Source organism: Brassica oleracea, chromosome C2 (assembly GCF_000695525.1).
Source record: "Brassica oleracea var. oleracea cultivar TO1000 chromosome C2, BOL, whole genome shotgun sequence".
Lineage (NCBI taxonomy): Eukaryota > Viridiplantae > Streptophyta > Magnoliopsida > Brassicales > Brassicaceae > Brassica > Brassica oleracea.
Window position 1 is genome coordinate 12,107,601 of NC_027749.1, and position 13,207 is coordinate 12,120,807.

Here is a 13,207-nt window from a genome sequence, read left to right on the forward strand (position 1 = left end):
AAAAAAAAAAAAAAAAAAAAAAAAAATTACAGCGACCAGTGTTGTAAAATTTAATAATAAAATAAGATTTATAATTAAACCGTGACCAAAACTCTATTGTATACCATTTATTTTAATCTTAAATTTCTATGATTACGACCTGAAGAGTAACAAATATTCCATGTGCGCTGCCAAGCAATCAGAGAGTATTAAAGCCAGATAAAAATAAAAAGATGTGAAAAAGAATATATACTATAAAGCGAATTATTAAGGGATCAAACAACTGGAGTTTAAGTAGTTAATGTGACAGATAATTAAGATCAAAGGACTACAGTTCGAATCTGATCAAAGGGAAAGCGAACAGGGAACATGCCGCGTAGTCATCATGCAGGTATGTGGGCTCCAACAAAGCATGTACCACAAATGTTTTTAAACTACAAAATTAAAGAGACATCTACGCATAAAAAATAATATTATTATTATTATTATTATTATTAACATATATCTATATTATTATGATTTTTTTTTTTGTTTACTTGTCTTGTTCTTCATAATTTTTGGTTATTTTGTTTATTTATCATATTATTTTACTTATTTGTCATGTTTTATTATTTTTAGAAGTTTATTTGTTATATATTCCATGATGTTAGATTGAGTCATTAGTTTTAATAAATAAAACCTTGAATTGTTAGTTTTTATATTCTCCAAAATTTTATGTTATTTTTTTTAGTTGTCATGTTATTTACATATTTGTCATATTTTATTAATTTTTAGAAACTTATTTGTCACATTCCATGATTTTAGGTTAAATCATTAGTTTTAATAAATAAAATTTAAATTGTTAGTTTTTGAATAATTTTAGTGATTATTTAATAAATATTTTATTTATATTCATGATAATTATTACCTAAAGTTTCATTGTAATAAAAAGACAAATTATATTTTCTGATTAATATTTGAAATTAATTAAATAACTTAAAATGAAATAAAAATATGTTAAAATTAGAATTGTTTGGATATATATTAATTCACACAAGGTACAGACTATCATCTAGTTATTATTATTTTGAACGCAACTGATATTATTATTTGATTGAAAGTAAAATCAGAAGACGAGGCTGATAGAAAATAAACAATCAGAAGACAAATGTAATTATTTGATGATTTGTATCTCCCCCTCAGTAATCCTTGCCGGTGTAAAGAAATAAGAAAAAAAGTCGATTTCAACCAAAAAAAAAGTCGAGTGCAGATGAATACGACTAAAGTTAAGAACAATATGTTGACAACAAAAATAGTTAAGAACAATACATATATCATCATTATCCTTTTTTTTTGTATCGCATACAACTTTGTTGTATTTAGTTATAGATAATCTTTACATATATAAAAACAACTTCAAATTTCAGTCAATATAAACCTTTTTTTTTTGAAAAACCAATTCAAAAACAGATTCTTTATAGTTTCAGGTTAAAATATATTAAAATGATTCGAAATATATTATTTTATATTTAATTATTTATAATATATATATACATACACACACATATATATATATACATATACATATATATATATATGTATATAAGTTTAATTAATCGATAAGAAATGAATAGAAATGTGAAAAAAATATTTTTAAATTCGTAACAGTGATCTTTCAAAAATACTAGTTAAAACTATATATTTGAAACATTAGTGTAAAACATTAAAACAAAACTAACTACAGTACATAAGTAATAAAATAAACGTGTTGTTTTAATGTGAATAAGTGATATTATTTTTAGTTCAAAAGAATATAGTTTTATATTTTCAGTGTGATTTTACATATATAATCTTTATTTTATCCTTTTAAATAATCAATAATTTTTACTTAATTTATTATTATTTAATTAATCATATATTAAATTATAATATATTAATACATTTTTAATATAATAAAATATATGTGTTGTCAAATGAGTTAATTAGCTCAATATATTTATAAGAGTGGGATACCATACAAATGGGGGGAAATGGTAGTGATGGGAAGAAGAAAAATGGAAGGATTTAGGGTATGAATTGCAAATAGGGTATCTTTGGGGGTGTTAGGAGTACAATTGCTTTTGTCAAATACTCTTTTATAGGTATCTCACCAAAATTTGAAAGAAATAATTATAAGAAAATGAATGAGTACCTCAAATATTGAGAATTCTGACCAAAAATATTTTATTGAAGTATATTTATGAACATTTGAGTACTTATTTATCTTTATATTATTACTTTTTTGTGTAAAGTACTTGCATTAGAAAAACTTTCAATGAAGTTGCTATGAGGAAGTATATTACTTCCTCCCTTCTAGCTAGTAATTTATGTTTTTGATAATTAGGAGGTGTTTAAGTTTTCGGCTCAAATAACTTTAAGATTGAAAATATGGTTTTTTTTTTTATGCTGAGACATTGTATAAACTCTCCTCTTATCGAGTTTCAACCAATGCTTATGCTTAAACCACCTGACCTAGCGTGTCCGATTGTAATCTGTTTTCGAATCTGAATGATTCGGTAACAAATTTATTACCCCAAACACGTAAAATAAACGTGATGTCAAATATATTACTATTATTACTACAAAATATGCCCGTGTGGGTTAACAGATTAACTAACGAATAATTAACGGTACGAAAAAGACAGAGAAGTTAAATAAAGGCAAATCAAAATCAAACGGTCACACACAAAGATTCGTGTCTCTCTCTCGAAAACTCTTTTCCCTTCTTCGGACAAATCCATCTTCTTCCTTACTGTCTCTTTCTTCGCATAGTTCAATAAAAACCTTTGATCCTTCCTTCACATAAATAAATAAATAAATAAATAAATATAATTGTACGTTTTCTCTTTTCTCTCTGTTCTGGTCTCTTCACCGATCACCATAGAAATACTTCACATGGTCTTTATGTCTACCATCGCTTCTTCTTCGGAGTGTGTTTGTTCCAGTTTCGAAGTAACCAAGTGAAGACGAACCAACCCACGTACGCAATTTTTTAATCTTTTTTAGCTGCTTTGATCGATGAAGCTCGTGCTGACGCATTTTTCTCGTTGTGGATTTGTTTCTTAGGATCTAAAAATGAGATCTTTCACTTTCTACTGCTTATTCAACTTCTCTGTGTGCTTTTAAAAACTCGTTCTTTTGATGGTTTTGTGGTTTGACCACGTAAGCTGTTTGTTGAAATGCCTAAGAGAGAGAAAGAGAGAGAGAGGAGAGGACTAGATTCAATGGGTTTTGGATTGAGTTTGTTGTTTTAGCTCTTTTGATTTATTTCTCAACTCATTTTCTCGAACTCTGTGATTGCTTATTTTATAAACTTCTTTTCTTTATTATTTTATTTCTAAATTTGTGTGTATATAAAAACCATTGCAGGTTTACTTGGTTGGAAGCAAAACAGGCGGTTGAGGATTGAACAACGGTTAAGGAGAATACTTCATGGATTACTCGTCTCAAGAGGAAGATTTGCAGTTTTTTTATGCCAAGGAAGAAGAGATGATGACGGCATCCGACTTCGATGTATGGAATGATTCACCTGCAAGTGTTGTGGAGCGGCGGAGGAAGTTCTTGCAGTGGATGGAAGATCTTGCTCAACCTATCAAGTTTGAGTCTGATGGAGCTTCAGAGAACTGTGTTGAAGCTGAGCAGATATCTGGAGGATTCAGCTCTTCTTCTAGTCAGGTATCTTCCTCTGCTTCAAGCCTAGTGGAAGTTTCCGAGGAGTTGTTGTCTCTGAATGTGGATGGATGCGATGTAACGAGATGGGAGAGCTCTTCAACGGCATCATCTTCTAGTTCCAGATGTTGTCCATTGAAGGAAACAGAGAAGCAGGGCAATATCAAGAAGGGATGGTTCACCAGGCTGCGCTCTTTTGGATGTTCCGCGGATTATACAAAGATCAGAGCTTCTTCTTCTAGCTACGGCCATGTGCTTTCAAGAGTTAAGGTCAAGCATTGTAGGAAACAGACCAAAGAGCTCTCAGCTCTTTATCAAAGCCAAGACATTAAAGCTCACAACGGTTCCATCTCGGCCATGAAGTTTAGCGGCGATGGGAAGTATCTCGCAAGCTCTGGTGAAGATGGGATTGTGCGCGTCTGGAAAGTCATCGAGGATAAGAGATCTAGACCACCAAGAGATTGCCTTAACCCTACTTGTATGTACTTTGAGGTAAATGATCATTCCCAGTTGAAACCGGTCTTGTTAGATGAAGAGAAACCAAACAAGACGACAGAAAGTTTCAAGAGAACATCTGATTCAGCCTGCGTCGTCTTCCCTCCTAAAGCTTTCCGGATAATGGAGAAACCCTTACATGAGTTCCGCGGCCACACTGGTGAAGTCTTGGACATCTCATGGTCAATGGATAACGTAAGCTTTCAAAAACACTTTGCATTTATCTTTTATTATTAATTAAAGAAACTGAGGCATTTTGTTACTGTAGTATCTTCTCTCGGCGTCAATGGATAAAACTGTTCGTCTATGGCAAGTTGGTTGCAACGATTGTCTTGGAGTTTTCACTCACAATAGTTATGGTATGCTTCTTCTTCTTGGTGAATACAGAATCTCAGTTAGTTACTACATTGATCTGACATTATCGTCTTCTTCTTTTTCTTTTGCAGTGACGTCTGTTCAGTTCAACCCGGTGAATGAGAACTACTTCATGAGTGGTTCAGTTGATGGGAAAGTTCGAATCTGGAACGTTTCTGGTTGCAATGTTGTTGATTGGGTTGATCTCAAAGACATTATATCCGCAGTGTGTTATCGTCCGGATGGAAAGGGAGGAATCATTGGTTCTCTGAGTGGAGGCTGCAGATTCTTTAACATGTCTGGAGACTATTTAGAATTGGACTCTCAGATACATTTGCTTAGCAAAAAGAAGTCTTCTAATAAACGTATAACAGGCTTTCAGGTAATATACTCTCTTTGTTTCCCCTAATCTTGATGATTTGCTTACTTTCTCTTTACATTGTGTGATCTCAGTTCTTACCACAAGATCAGAGCAAAGTCCTGGTTGTTTCCGCTGATTCCAAAGTCAGAATTCTCCAAGGCAGAGATGTTGTCAGAAAATACAAAGGTATGTTGCATCTTATGTACCTTGATCTTTCATGTTCTTTTGAATATTTCTATCATTGATACTAAATTAATCTCTGTTTAGGTGTTTGCAAGACGAGAAGCCTCACGTCAGTGTCTCTCACGTCTGATGGGAAGCACATTGTGTCAGCTTGTGAGGACTCCAATATATATATATGGAGCAATGGAGAGGAATCAGATTCTTCTTCTTCCCAAACCAAAAAGATTAGATCTTTTGAACGTTTCTCCACCAATGCATCCGTTGCAGCAACCTGGTGTGGATTCTTAGATCACAACGCAACTCTCCCGTTTTCTTCACCCTCTTGCTTATCTTATGAAGGATTTGTCCCTGGATCAATCCCCAAAGGAAGCGCGACGTGGCCAGAGGAAAACTTACCTGCAAATCCTCTTTCCTCGTCCACAATGAGTGCATCACACTACAAGTTTCTCAAGTCCTCATACCAGAGAGCAACGAATAGCTCTCTAGCTTGGGGTATGGTCATTGTCACAGGTGGTTGGGACGGACGGATCAGAACATTTCAGAACTACGGCTTGCCTGTGACTACAGCTTGAGAAAACAAAACCAGATGCCATTGTTCTGGCAGGTCTTTGGAGGCTATGGTAGGTCCCAAAAGAAACCTAGATCCACTTTCTCGGACTTATGCTATTGCTCAATAGTAAAGAAAGAGATTCAAAAGCAAGTCCCTCCAGATTATGATCCTGTAGAAGATCTTTCAAGAAGGGGTCAGTGGGAGATTTTTCCATCGGTTGATATAGACACAGGAGATGACAAGGAACATATGTTTCTTTTTCTTTGGCAGTAAGTGGCGGTTGGAGATGGTTTCAACGAGTACGGTTCTGTGAGACGATTGTGGGGTCCAAAGTAATCATGGTAAAGGAGTGGTTGAAGGTGAAAGATGTTGATGTTACTTCCACAGAAAAGATCCTCCTTCATGGAAGAGAAGTTCAGTTTATTTTAGCTTATTACAGATTTGATTAGAGAAGAATTAATTGATTGTTAGCTCCCTCCACCTCGAGAGGCTCAGGTTTTTATATTTGTAAATGATTGTATACATCACAACTTCTTTAAAAAGTTAATACGATTTCAACTTTCACCGATTCAGATCTTTTCAAAAAATTAACTACCTAGATATATGGTCTTAGTAATGTAAATAATTGAAGAATTAAACTAAAATAATTTACCTATACGTCTACTGTAATTATGATAATCAAAGCTCAGTTGATTTATCTTATATATCTTATATATTAAAATAGAACTCATGACTTTTTTCATCTGTGATTTTTTAATTTGGACCATCACTTAGAAATCTTATTAAATTACATAAGATCTTTAAAATATTTTAATCATAATATCTTTTGATATCTTTTCATTTTAAATATAAATATATTTATTTTAAAATTCTAACAAATCTGTTTTAAAAGATTTGTACAAGATCATCATTTTCGAAATTATATTTAAATATTTTCACTAATTTTGAAATTAGTTTGAAAAATTATTATACATTAATATATTAAGTTATCGTTTATCAAATGAAAAATTAAAAATTCTATAATATTTTATCTATTATATAATCATAATCAATCATATTAAAAGAAATTATTATATTGAGCTAAATATAATAAAATTATATTAAATTTATAAATTTATATATTTTATATATTTTATTTTCGTAAGTATAGAATATTTATGTTCAAAAATAAAATCTAATATGTTGGTAAGATGGGTTAACATTAGCAAACTATATAATAGATGTATAAAAATTAACATGTATTTCTTTCAAGCTAATAATATAAAATTTTTGTAACTACTTTAATCATAATATATTTTTATTTTAAATATAACACATATTTATATATTATATTTTAAAAATTCTAATAAATCTGTGTTAAAATATTTTATCAATAACTTAATGTGTTTTAAGTTATTGTTTATAAAATGAAAAATAAATAAATTATATCTTATTATATCTACTTTATAGTCATTATCATCTACAATTATTATACTTAAATAAATATGGTAAAAGTATATTGAATTGATAAATTTATAAATTTTATTTTCATAAATATAAATCTTATATATTAAAACAGAAGTCACAACCTTGATTCAAGTGTGATTTTTTTTTAAAAATGGACCTAATGGACATGTTCTTAGAAAGTCATGTTACATTTAATTTCTAATTTTATCATTTAAATTTTGGACCTACCAGCATTTTTTATTGGGCTATCAATAATTTGATTTAAAGAATAAATGATCCATTGTATTTATAGATAGTATAAATTAAATAGATATAATTGAATGTTATAATACTATACCTCCATATGTTAAATATTTAAATATTTGTCGATGTTAACTTTTAAAATTATAAAGATTTTTTTTTTAAATAAAAAAAATCATATTATCTAACAATGATTAATATGTACTACCTTAAACCAATGAAAACAAATTTTAAACTATATAGTTTATTTTAAAAATTAAAAAAAAAACTAAATGTTTAATTATTTATTCAATAATATAAATCTATGAAGCAAAATTTTTAATTTTTTAAAAACTTTCTAAATTTGTGAAATGTTACAATATTTTTGAATATGACAATAAGACAATATTTTACTAATATTTATATATATAGTTACAATTTTAATAATGAAATAATAATCCGAAAATATATATATATATAAGAAGATACAAATACATGTGAAAGTTTAAAACAATCTATTCAATGAAAAAAATATACCATAAACTTATTATGTTTTAAAAATTTATAGACACATATATTATAATATATACCAATTTAGAATTGAAAATAAAATATTTATATAAAAATAAATAAAATAAAACCTGCGCGGTTGCGCGGATCGAGATCTAGTTTATTTTTAAAATATAATATGATGATCAAACGGCTTAAAATAGCAAACTATATAATACATGTAAAAAAATTAACATATCTTAGACTTTTGTATATACAATAATATATTATCTGAAATAAATAATCATAAAAAATATTAGTAAAAAGAAATCCAGCTTTAAAAGACGGGTCATAATTTAACATAAATTAAATACAAAATAATTTTTAAATATGTTTTCTTATGAATATATAAATTTGTGTAGTAACTAAATGCAAATACAATAAGATAAATATATAATAAGAAGTGACTAATACATACAGTTTTAACCAATTGATTAATTATAACATATAAATTATAAAATTATTGTATTTGAAATAGTTATATAAACATTTAAGTATATGATCAATGTTAAAAATATATACCACTTATATTTTTTTTTCTATGTTAAGTAGGATTTATTATATGATCTTACAATTATGATATGAGAAAAATTACATAGACGATTCGACAACCGACAATACTACCTGCCTTATGAAGACCTACGCTTTACTGCATCACCTGAGCTGTCCTATGAAGATCCACGCCTGACCAGATTTACTTGCACCATGTTGAAGATCTCTTGTAAGCCTTTCTTCTGTAGTCTGCATAATTGTTTAATAAATCGCTCTCTCCGGGACTTGAAACCTGGATTTCCTGTTATCTGCAATAAATTGCATAATCTGAGATTCGAACCCCAGACCTGAATGTAGAAGCATTTAAACTTTAACCAGTAGGCTACGGTGCTTCCACAACCACTTATATTCTAAAACAATAATTTATGTATAGAAAAATGAAAACAAACATCTGCGCGGTTGCGCGGATCAAAATTTAGTTTTTATTAAAAATTGTGATGTTGTATAGTTACATAACAGTAAAGGCTTGAATAGTATGTAAACAACTAGGATAAGATATGTGCAATGCATGGTGAATTTATTTGTATATATTATCGAAAGTTTTTATATATATTTGGTTATTTTATTTATACATATACAATATTTTTTATTGGTATTATATAATTGTCTTCCGATAGATCGGATCAATTTTTATTAAAAATTGTGGAACTAAACTATAATTAATATATCATGAGTTGATCGGATTAGACATTAAAAAAAATATGAAATAAAAACCTTATTGTTTCCACCGAACACATTCTTGAAAAAAGTGAACAGTATTGTTTTCCACAGTTGAATTATTTTGATTTTTTTTTTCCCTATTGTTTTGAAAGGTTTCAGATCAACCATCGAATTGATACTTGTCATTTAATGCTTTTAGTCGTATGCTTAAGAAAAACTTACATATTTGTAATTTAAAGTCGTTTTAAAAAATTCAAAATATAACATATAAGAAAATATAACATATAAAATTTTCTCATTTTTTAATTTAGTCGTTTAAAAAAAATTAAAATATAACATACGAGGTTTCCTAATTTTTTGTAATTTAAAGTCATTTAAAAAAATTCAAAATATAACATATAAGAAAAAATCTAATTTTTTATTATATGGTTAATGTGAGTGTTTATTTTTTTTTAATAATATAAAATTAAACAAAAATGACGAAGAATGCAAAAATTGTTATCAAATCTTTATTATTCATAGTCATTAATTGACATATATATGTTAATCATATTAGGTAATTCTGTAGCTTTTGTTTAAGGAAAGCATACACTTTTTTTATATTTTGGGTTAATATAATGTTCCCTAGTAATTGAATTTAGACCAACATTTTTTTCAATTGATTCTTAAGTTGCCAAGTAAGCTAAATTGACATCTTAATTAAATGACACCTAAGCATGATCTCTTTTTAATTAGTACAAACTTAAGGTTGCAACTTTTTAAATGATCTTCCGTTGATTAATATATAGAAGATGTGAAAGTCTGGAAGATGAGTCCACGACTCCAAGTCAGTTATCATCATCTTATGGACCCTTCAAACTGTAAGTATAACACATGCTATTAGGAGAGTGGATTCTAATGCTTGTGGTATGATTCTGAAAGACTGTCCGAGGATAATGAAGTGTATATGGAGCTAAGGCTTGCTACGAAAGATTTGTAATCAGTTATGACTTATGTAACAAAGTTTAGATGTATTGAAGCTACTGCTTTGACATATATAGGCTAGGACATGTATTGATATTTTGTGTCTTATGGAGTAGTCTTTGGGAGGGATGCAGCGGAGCGGTGAAGAGAGTTCACAAATCTAAAGATCGGTTGTGAATCATCATCATCCATCATAGGCTTTACAAGAAAGATTCTACGTAGTATAATTTATTATTAGCAAGGAAGCAATTAAAACAAATACGCATCTGGTGTAGTGGTATCATAGTACCCTCCCACGGTACTGACTAGGGTTCGCTTTTCTGGATGCGCATTATTTCTTTTCTTTCTTTTAGTTTTGTTATTAATTGATCTGTTCTTTTAGTTTTATGTTTTGTTTTGTGACATCGGCGTACTCACAGCTACTAGATCATCATTATCCATGAGAACGCTAGGACTGGGAGTGTTCTGGAACAAAGAAAATAATAGTATGGGTAATTCTTTCAAATAGATTTTTTTTTAAGTTTTTATCACAAATCTCAAAAACTAAAATGATTAAAATAGCATTTTTTATTTTGAAAATTTTCATTTTTTTTTTAATTTTTAAAATTTGAAATCATATCTTCAAAAACCCACTCCTCAACTCTAAACCCTAAACCCTAAACCCTAAACCTTAAACCCTAAACCCTAAACTTTAAACCCTAAACCCTAAACCCTAAACCCTAAACCCCACTCCTTAACTTTAAACCCTAATGTCTAGATTAATTAACCCTAGGGGTATAAGTGTATATTTACTTCTTTTGATAAAACATTTAAGTTTATTTTGGTCATTTTTATTTTTTAAGATCTATATTTGTGACAAAAACTTTTTTAGTTTTATCTTAGGGAATTTCTCCTAAAGTATTATAGTTTAGTTGAGTAAAACGTTTTAATTTTAATCTTTAAATAAAAATTAAATCAATTAAAAGGTGACTGTTATGAACCAGATTGTGGATGACTCATAACCAATAAATTATGATTTGTAATCTTTCCATTTATCTACGACGGTGTAATCTCCTATATAAAGAACATCTATGTTATGAATAAAGATAGACTTTCCCATTACTTTTATAACACGTTATCAGCACGAAACTCTAAATCCCTAAGCTAATACCCAAATCAAAAAATCCTAAAACCTTACCCCTAGCCGGCGATCCGACGAACCCTAAACCCCGATTGCGTCTCTTGTTCCCGCATCTGTTCCAGCTTGCGTCCCCAATCAGTTTCAGCCCAAGGCGTTCCTGATCCTAGCTCAGACGTTCGCGATCCGAGAGCAGCTCCAGCACGCGACCTCTTCCTCGTTCTCGACAGCATCAGACAGCTCACGTCCGACGATCAAGGCCCGATCAAGCAACAAAGGACGTCCGCGACCCGATAGTATCAGAATTAATTATACTATAATTATCAAATCACATATTAAAACCCTAATCGACTATTTTGAAATCAAAACTGTTTTCGGTTTTGATCATTGAGGCTTTAAATCTGATTGAATCTGATGCTATATAGAATTGTTTGACCGTTAAATTGATAGATTTATTTTTTCATCCTGCTTGGTTAATTGTTCATCTGATTTAAAATTGTTTAAACCGATCAGCCTGTTAAAACATACATGAATCCGATAGGTTGCTAGCTTGCTTTGCTTATATAATCCGATAGGTTGATAGATTGATTGAGGTTTACTTGTTTAAAATCCGAATGATCTAATTGCATGATTCTTGAGGTTTAATATCATATGCTAGGATTGATAGTTTTGTAATCTGATATGTTTTAAATAGAAACCCTAAATAATCCGTATGATAGGTTATATTGATCTGATTTGGATGTTTTTGAGAATTGAAAATCCGTATGCTAGGTTGATAGTTTTATGATAAAATCTAATGTCTTGAGGTTTAAGATTCTATGCTAAGTTCGATTAAATTGATTGATCTGATTATATATTTTTGAGGTTTGATAAATTCGGATACTAGATAAATTATTTACACATGGTTTATGCTAAATACCAATCAGCCTTGAAACTAATTCATTGAAATTCATTCTTGAAATCTATATTCTAGTATTGCTAAAATTAGCCTTGAAACTGATTCATTGAAATTCATGCTTGAAATCTATATTCTAGTATTTTTAAAATCAGCCTTGAAATTGATTGAGTGATATAAGAATGAATGGTTTCCATATTGAAACAATGGGCGAAGAAAACAAATAGTTCCTTCAGATATATGTATAAAATCGCCCAAGGTCATAATAAATCCTAAAGACTATATATGCATTCTCTACTGACCTAGACTATGCATAGATCAGTATGATAGAGGCTAATAGCCTGCGAAAATTGATATTCAAGAGGCACACATTTAAAGATAAGAAGAGTTATCCCAAAGAATCTCACGTGTGTAGCATGTACACAAGGGAAACTCATTAGGCCATCACCAGTAAAACAGCTACGAGCCCCTTTTTCATAAATAATTAAAGACTATATGTCTAGATAATACTGGTGAATACATGTTCCAACCGTTTAAATGATTATGGTATGTCTATGGGGGTAAGTGTGGACAATTCTGTGATACATGTCCATACCAAGAACGGCTTGGCCGAAATCTTTTAAAACGCAAATAGCTGATTGATAGACCATAACTTATGAGGTCAAAACTCCCATTCACAGCTTGGGCCACACGTAATTTACATGCACCTAAGTTAATACACATCAGACCATTTAGTGAGCATAGATATCCCCTATCACAATTATTAACAGGTCAAGAGCTAGACATACCCTATCATAAGACATTTGGATGTGCTGTCTATGTACTAATTGCTCAACCACAGAGAACTAAGATGAGACCTAAAAAGGAGGATGGGGATATATGTTGGATATGATTCTCCCACAATAATAAATTACCTTGAGTCAACTATGAGTGATTATATTTGAGGCCAGGTACACGAATTATTTTAAGACCAGGAGGAGAAAAAAATAATAAAGCTTGTAAAAGAATGGTAAAAGAAATAGAATGAAATCAAACATCAATGTCTTGGCAAGATCCTCGGACTAAAGAATGTGAAATAGACGTCCAAAGATTATACATTTACAAAGCTAGCTAATCAAATGCCAGACACATTTGCTGACCCGAAAAAGAATGACTAAGTCATATATAAACCAGCTTGTAAAGCACCAACGAATTTGA

At 30.0% G+C, this 13,207-nt stretch overlaps 1 protein-coding gene across 2 annotated transcripts; it reads left to right on the forward strand.

Moving 5' to 3' along the window:
* Positions 1–2,824: 2,824 nt before the first annotated feature.
* On the forward strand, positions 2,825–6,151 carry LOC106323002 (WD repeat-containing protein 44-like). 2 transcript variants are annotated; one of them, XM_013761161.1, is made up of 6 exons: positions 2,825–2,977; positions 3,358–4,356; positions 4,430–4,520; positions 4,608–4,897; positions 4,969–5,062; positions 5,144–6,151. In XM_013761161.1, exons 2-6 carry the CDS (start codon positions 3,430–3,432, stop codon positions 5,629–5,631), a joined length of 1,890 nt encoding a protein of 629 aa, XP_013616615.1. In that variant the 5' UTR covers positions 2,825–2,977; positions 3,358–3,429; the 3' UTR covers positions 5,632–6,151. The 2 variants fall into 2 exon arrangements, with proteins under 2 accessions (XP_013616615.1, XP_013616614.1); XM_013761160.1 differs by having other exon boundaries at positions 3,367–4,356.
* Positions 6,152–13,207: the final 7,056 nt, after the last annotated feature.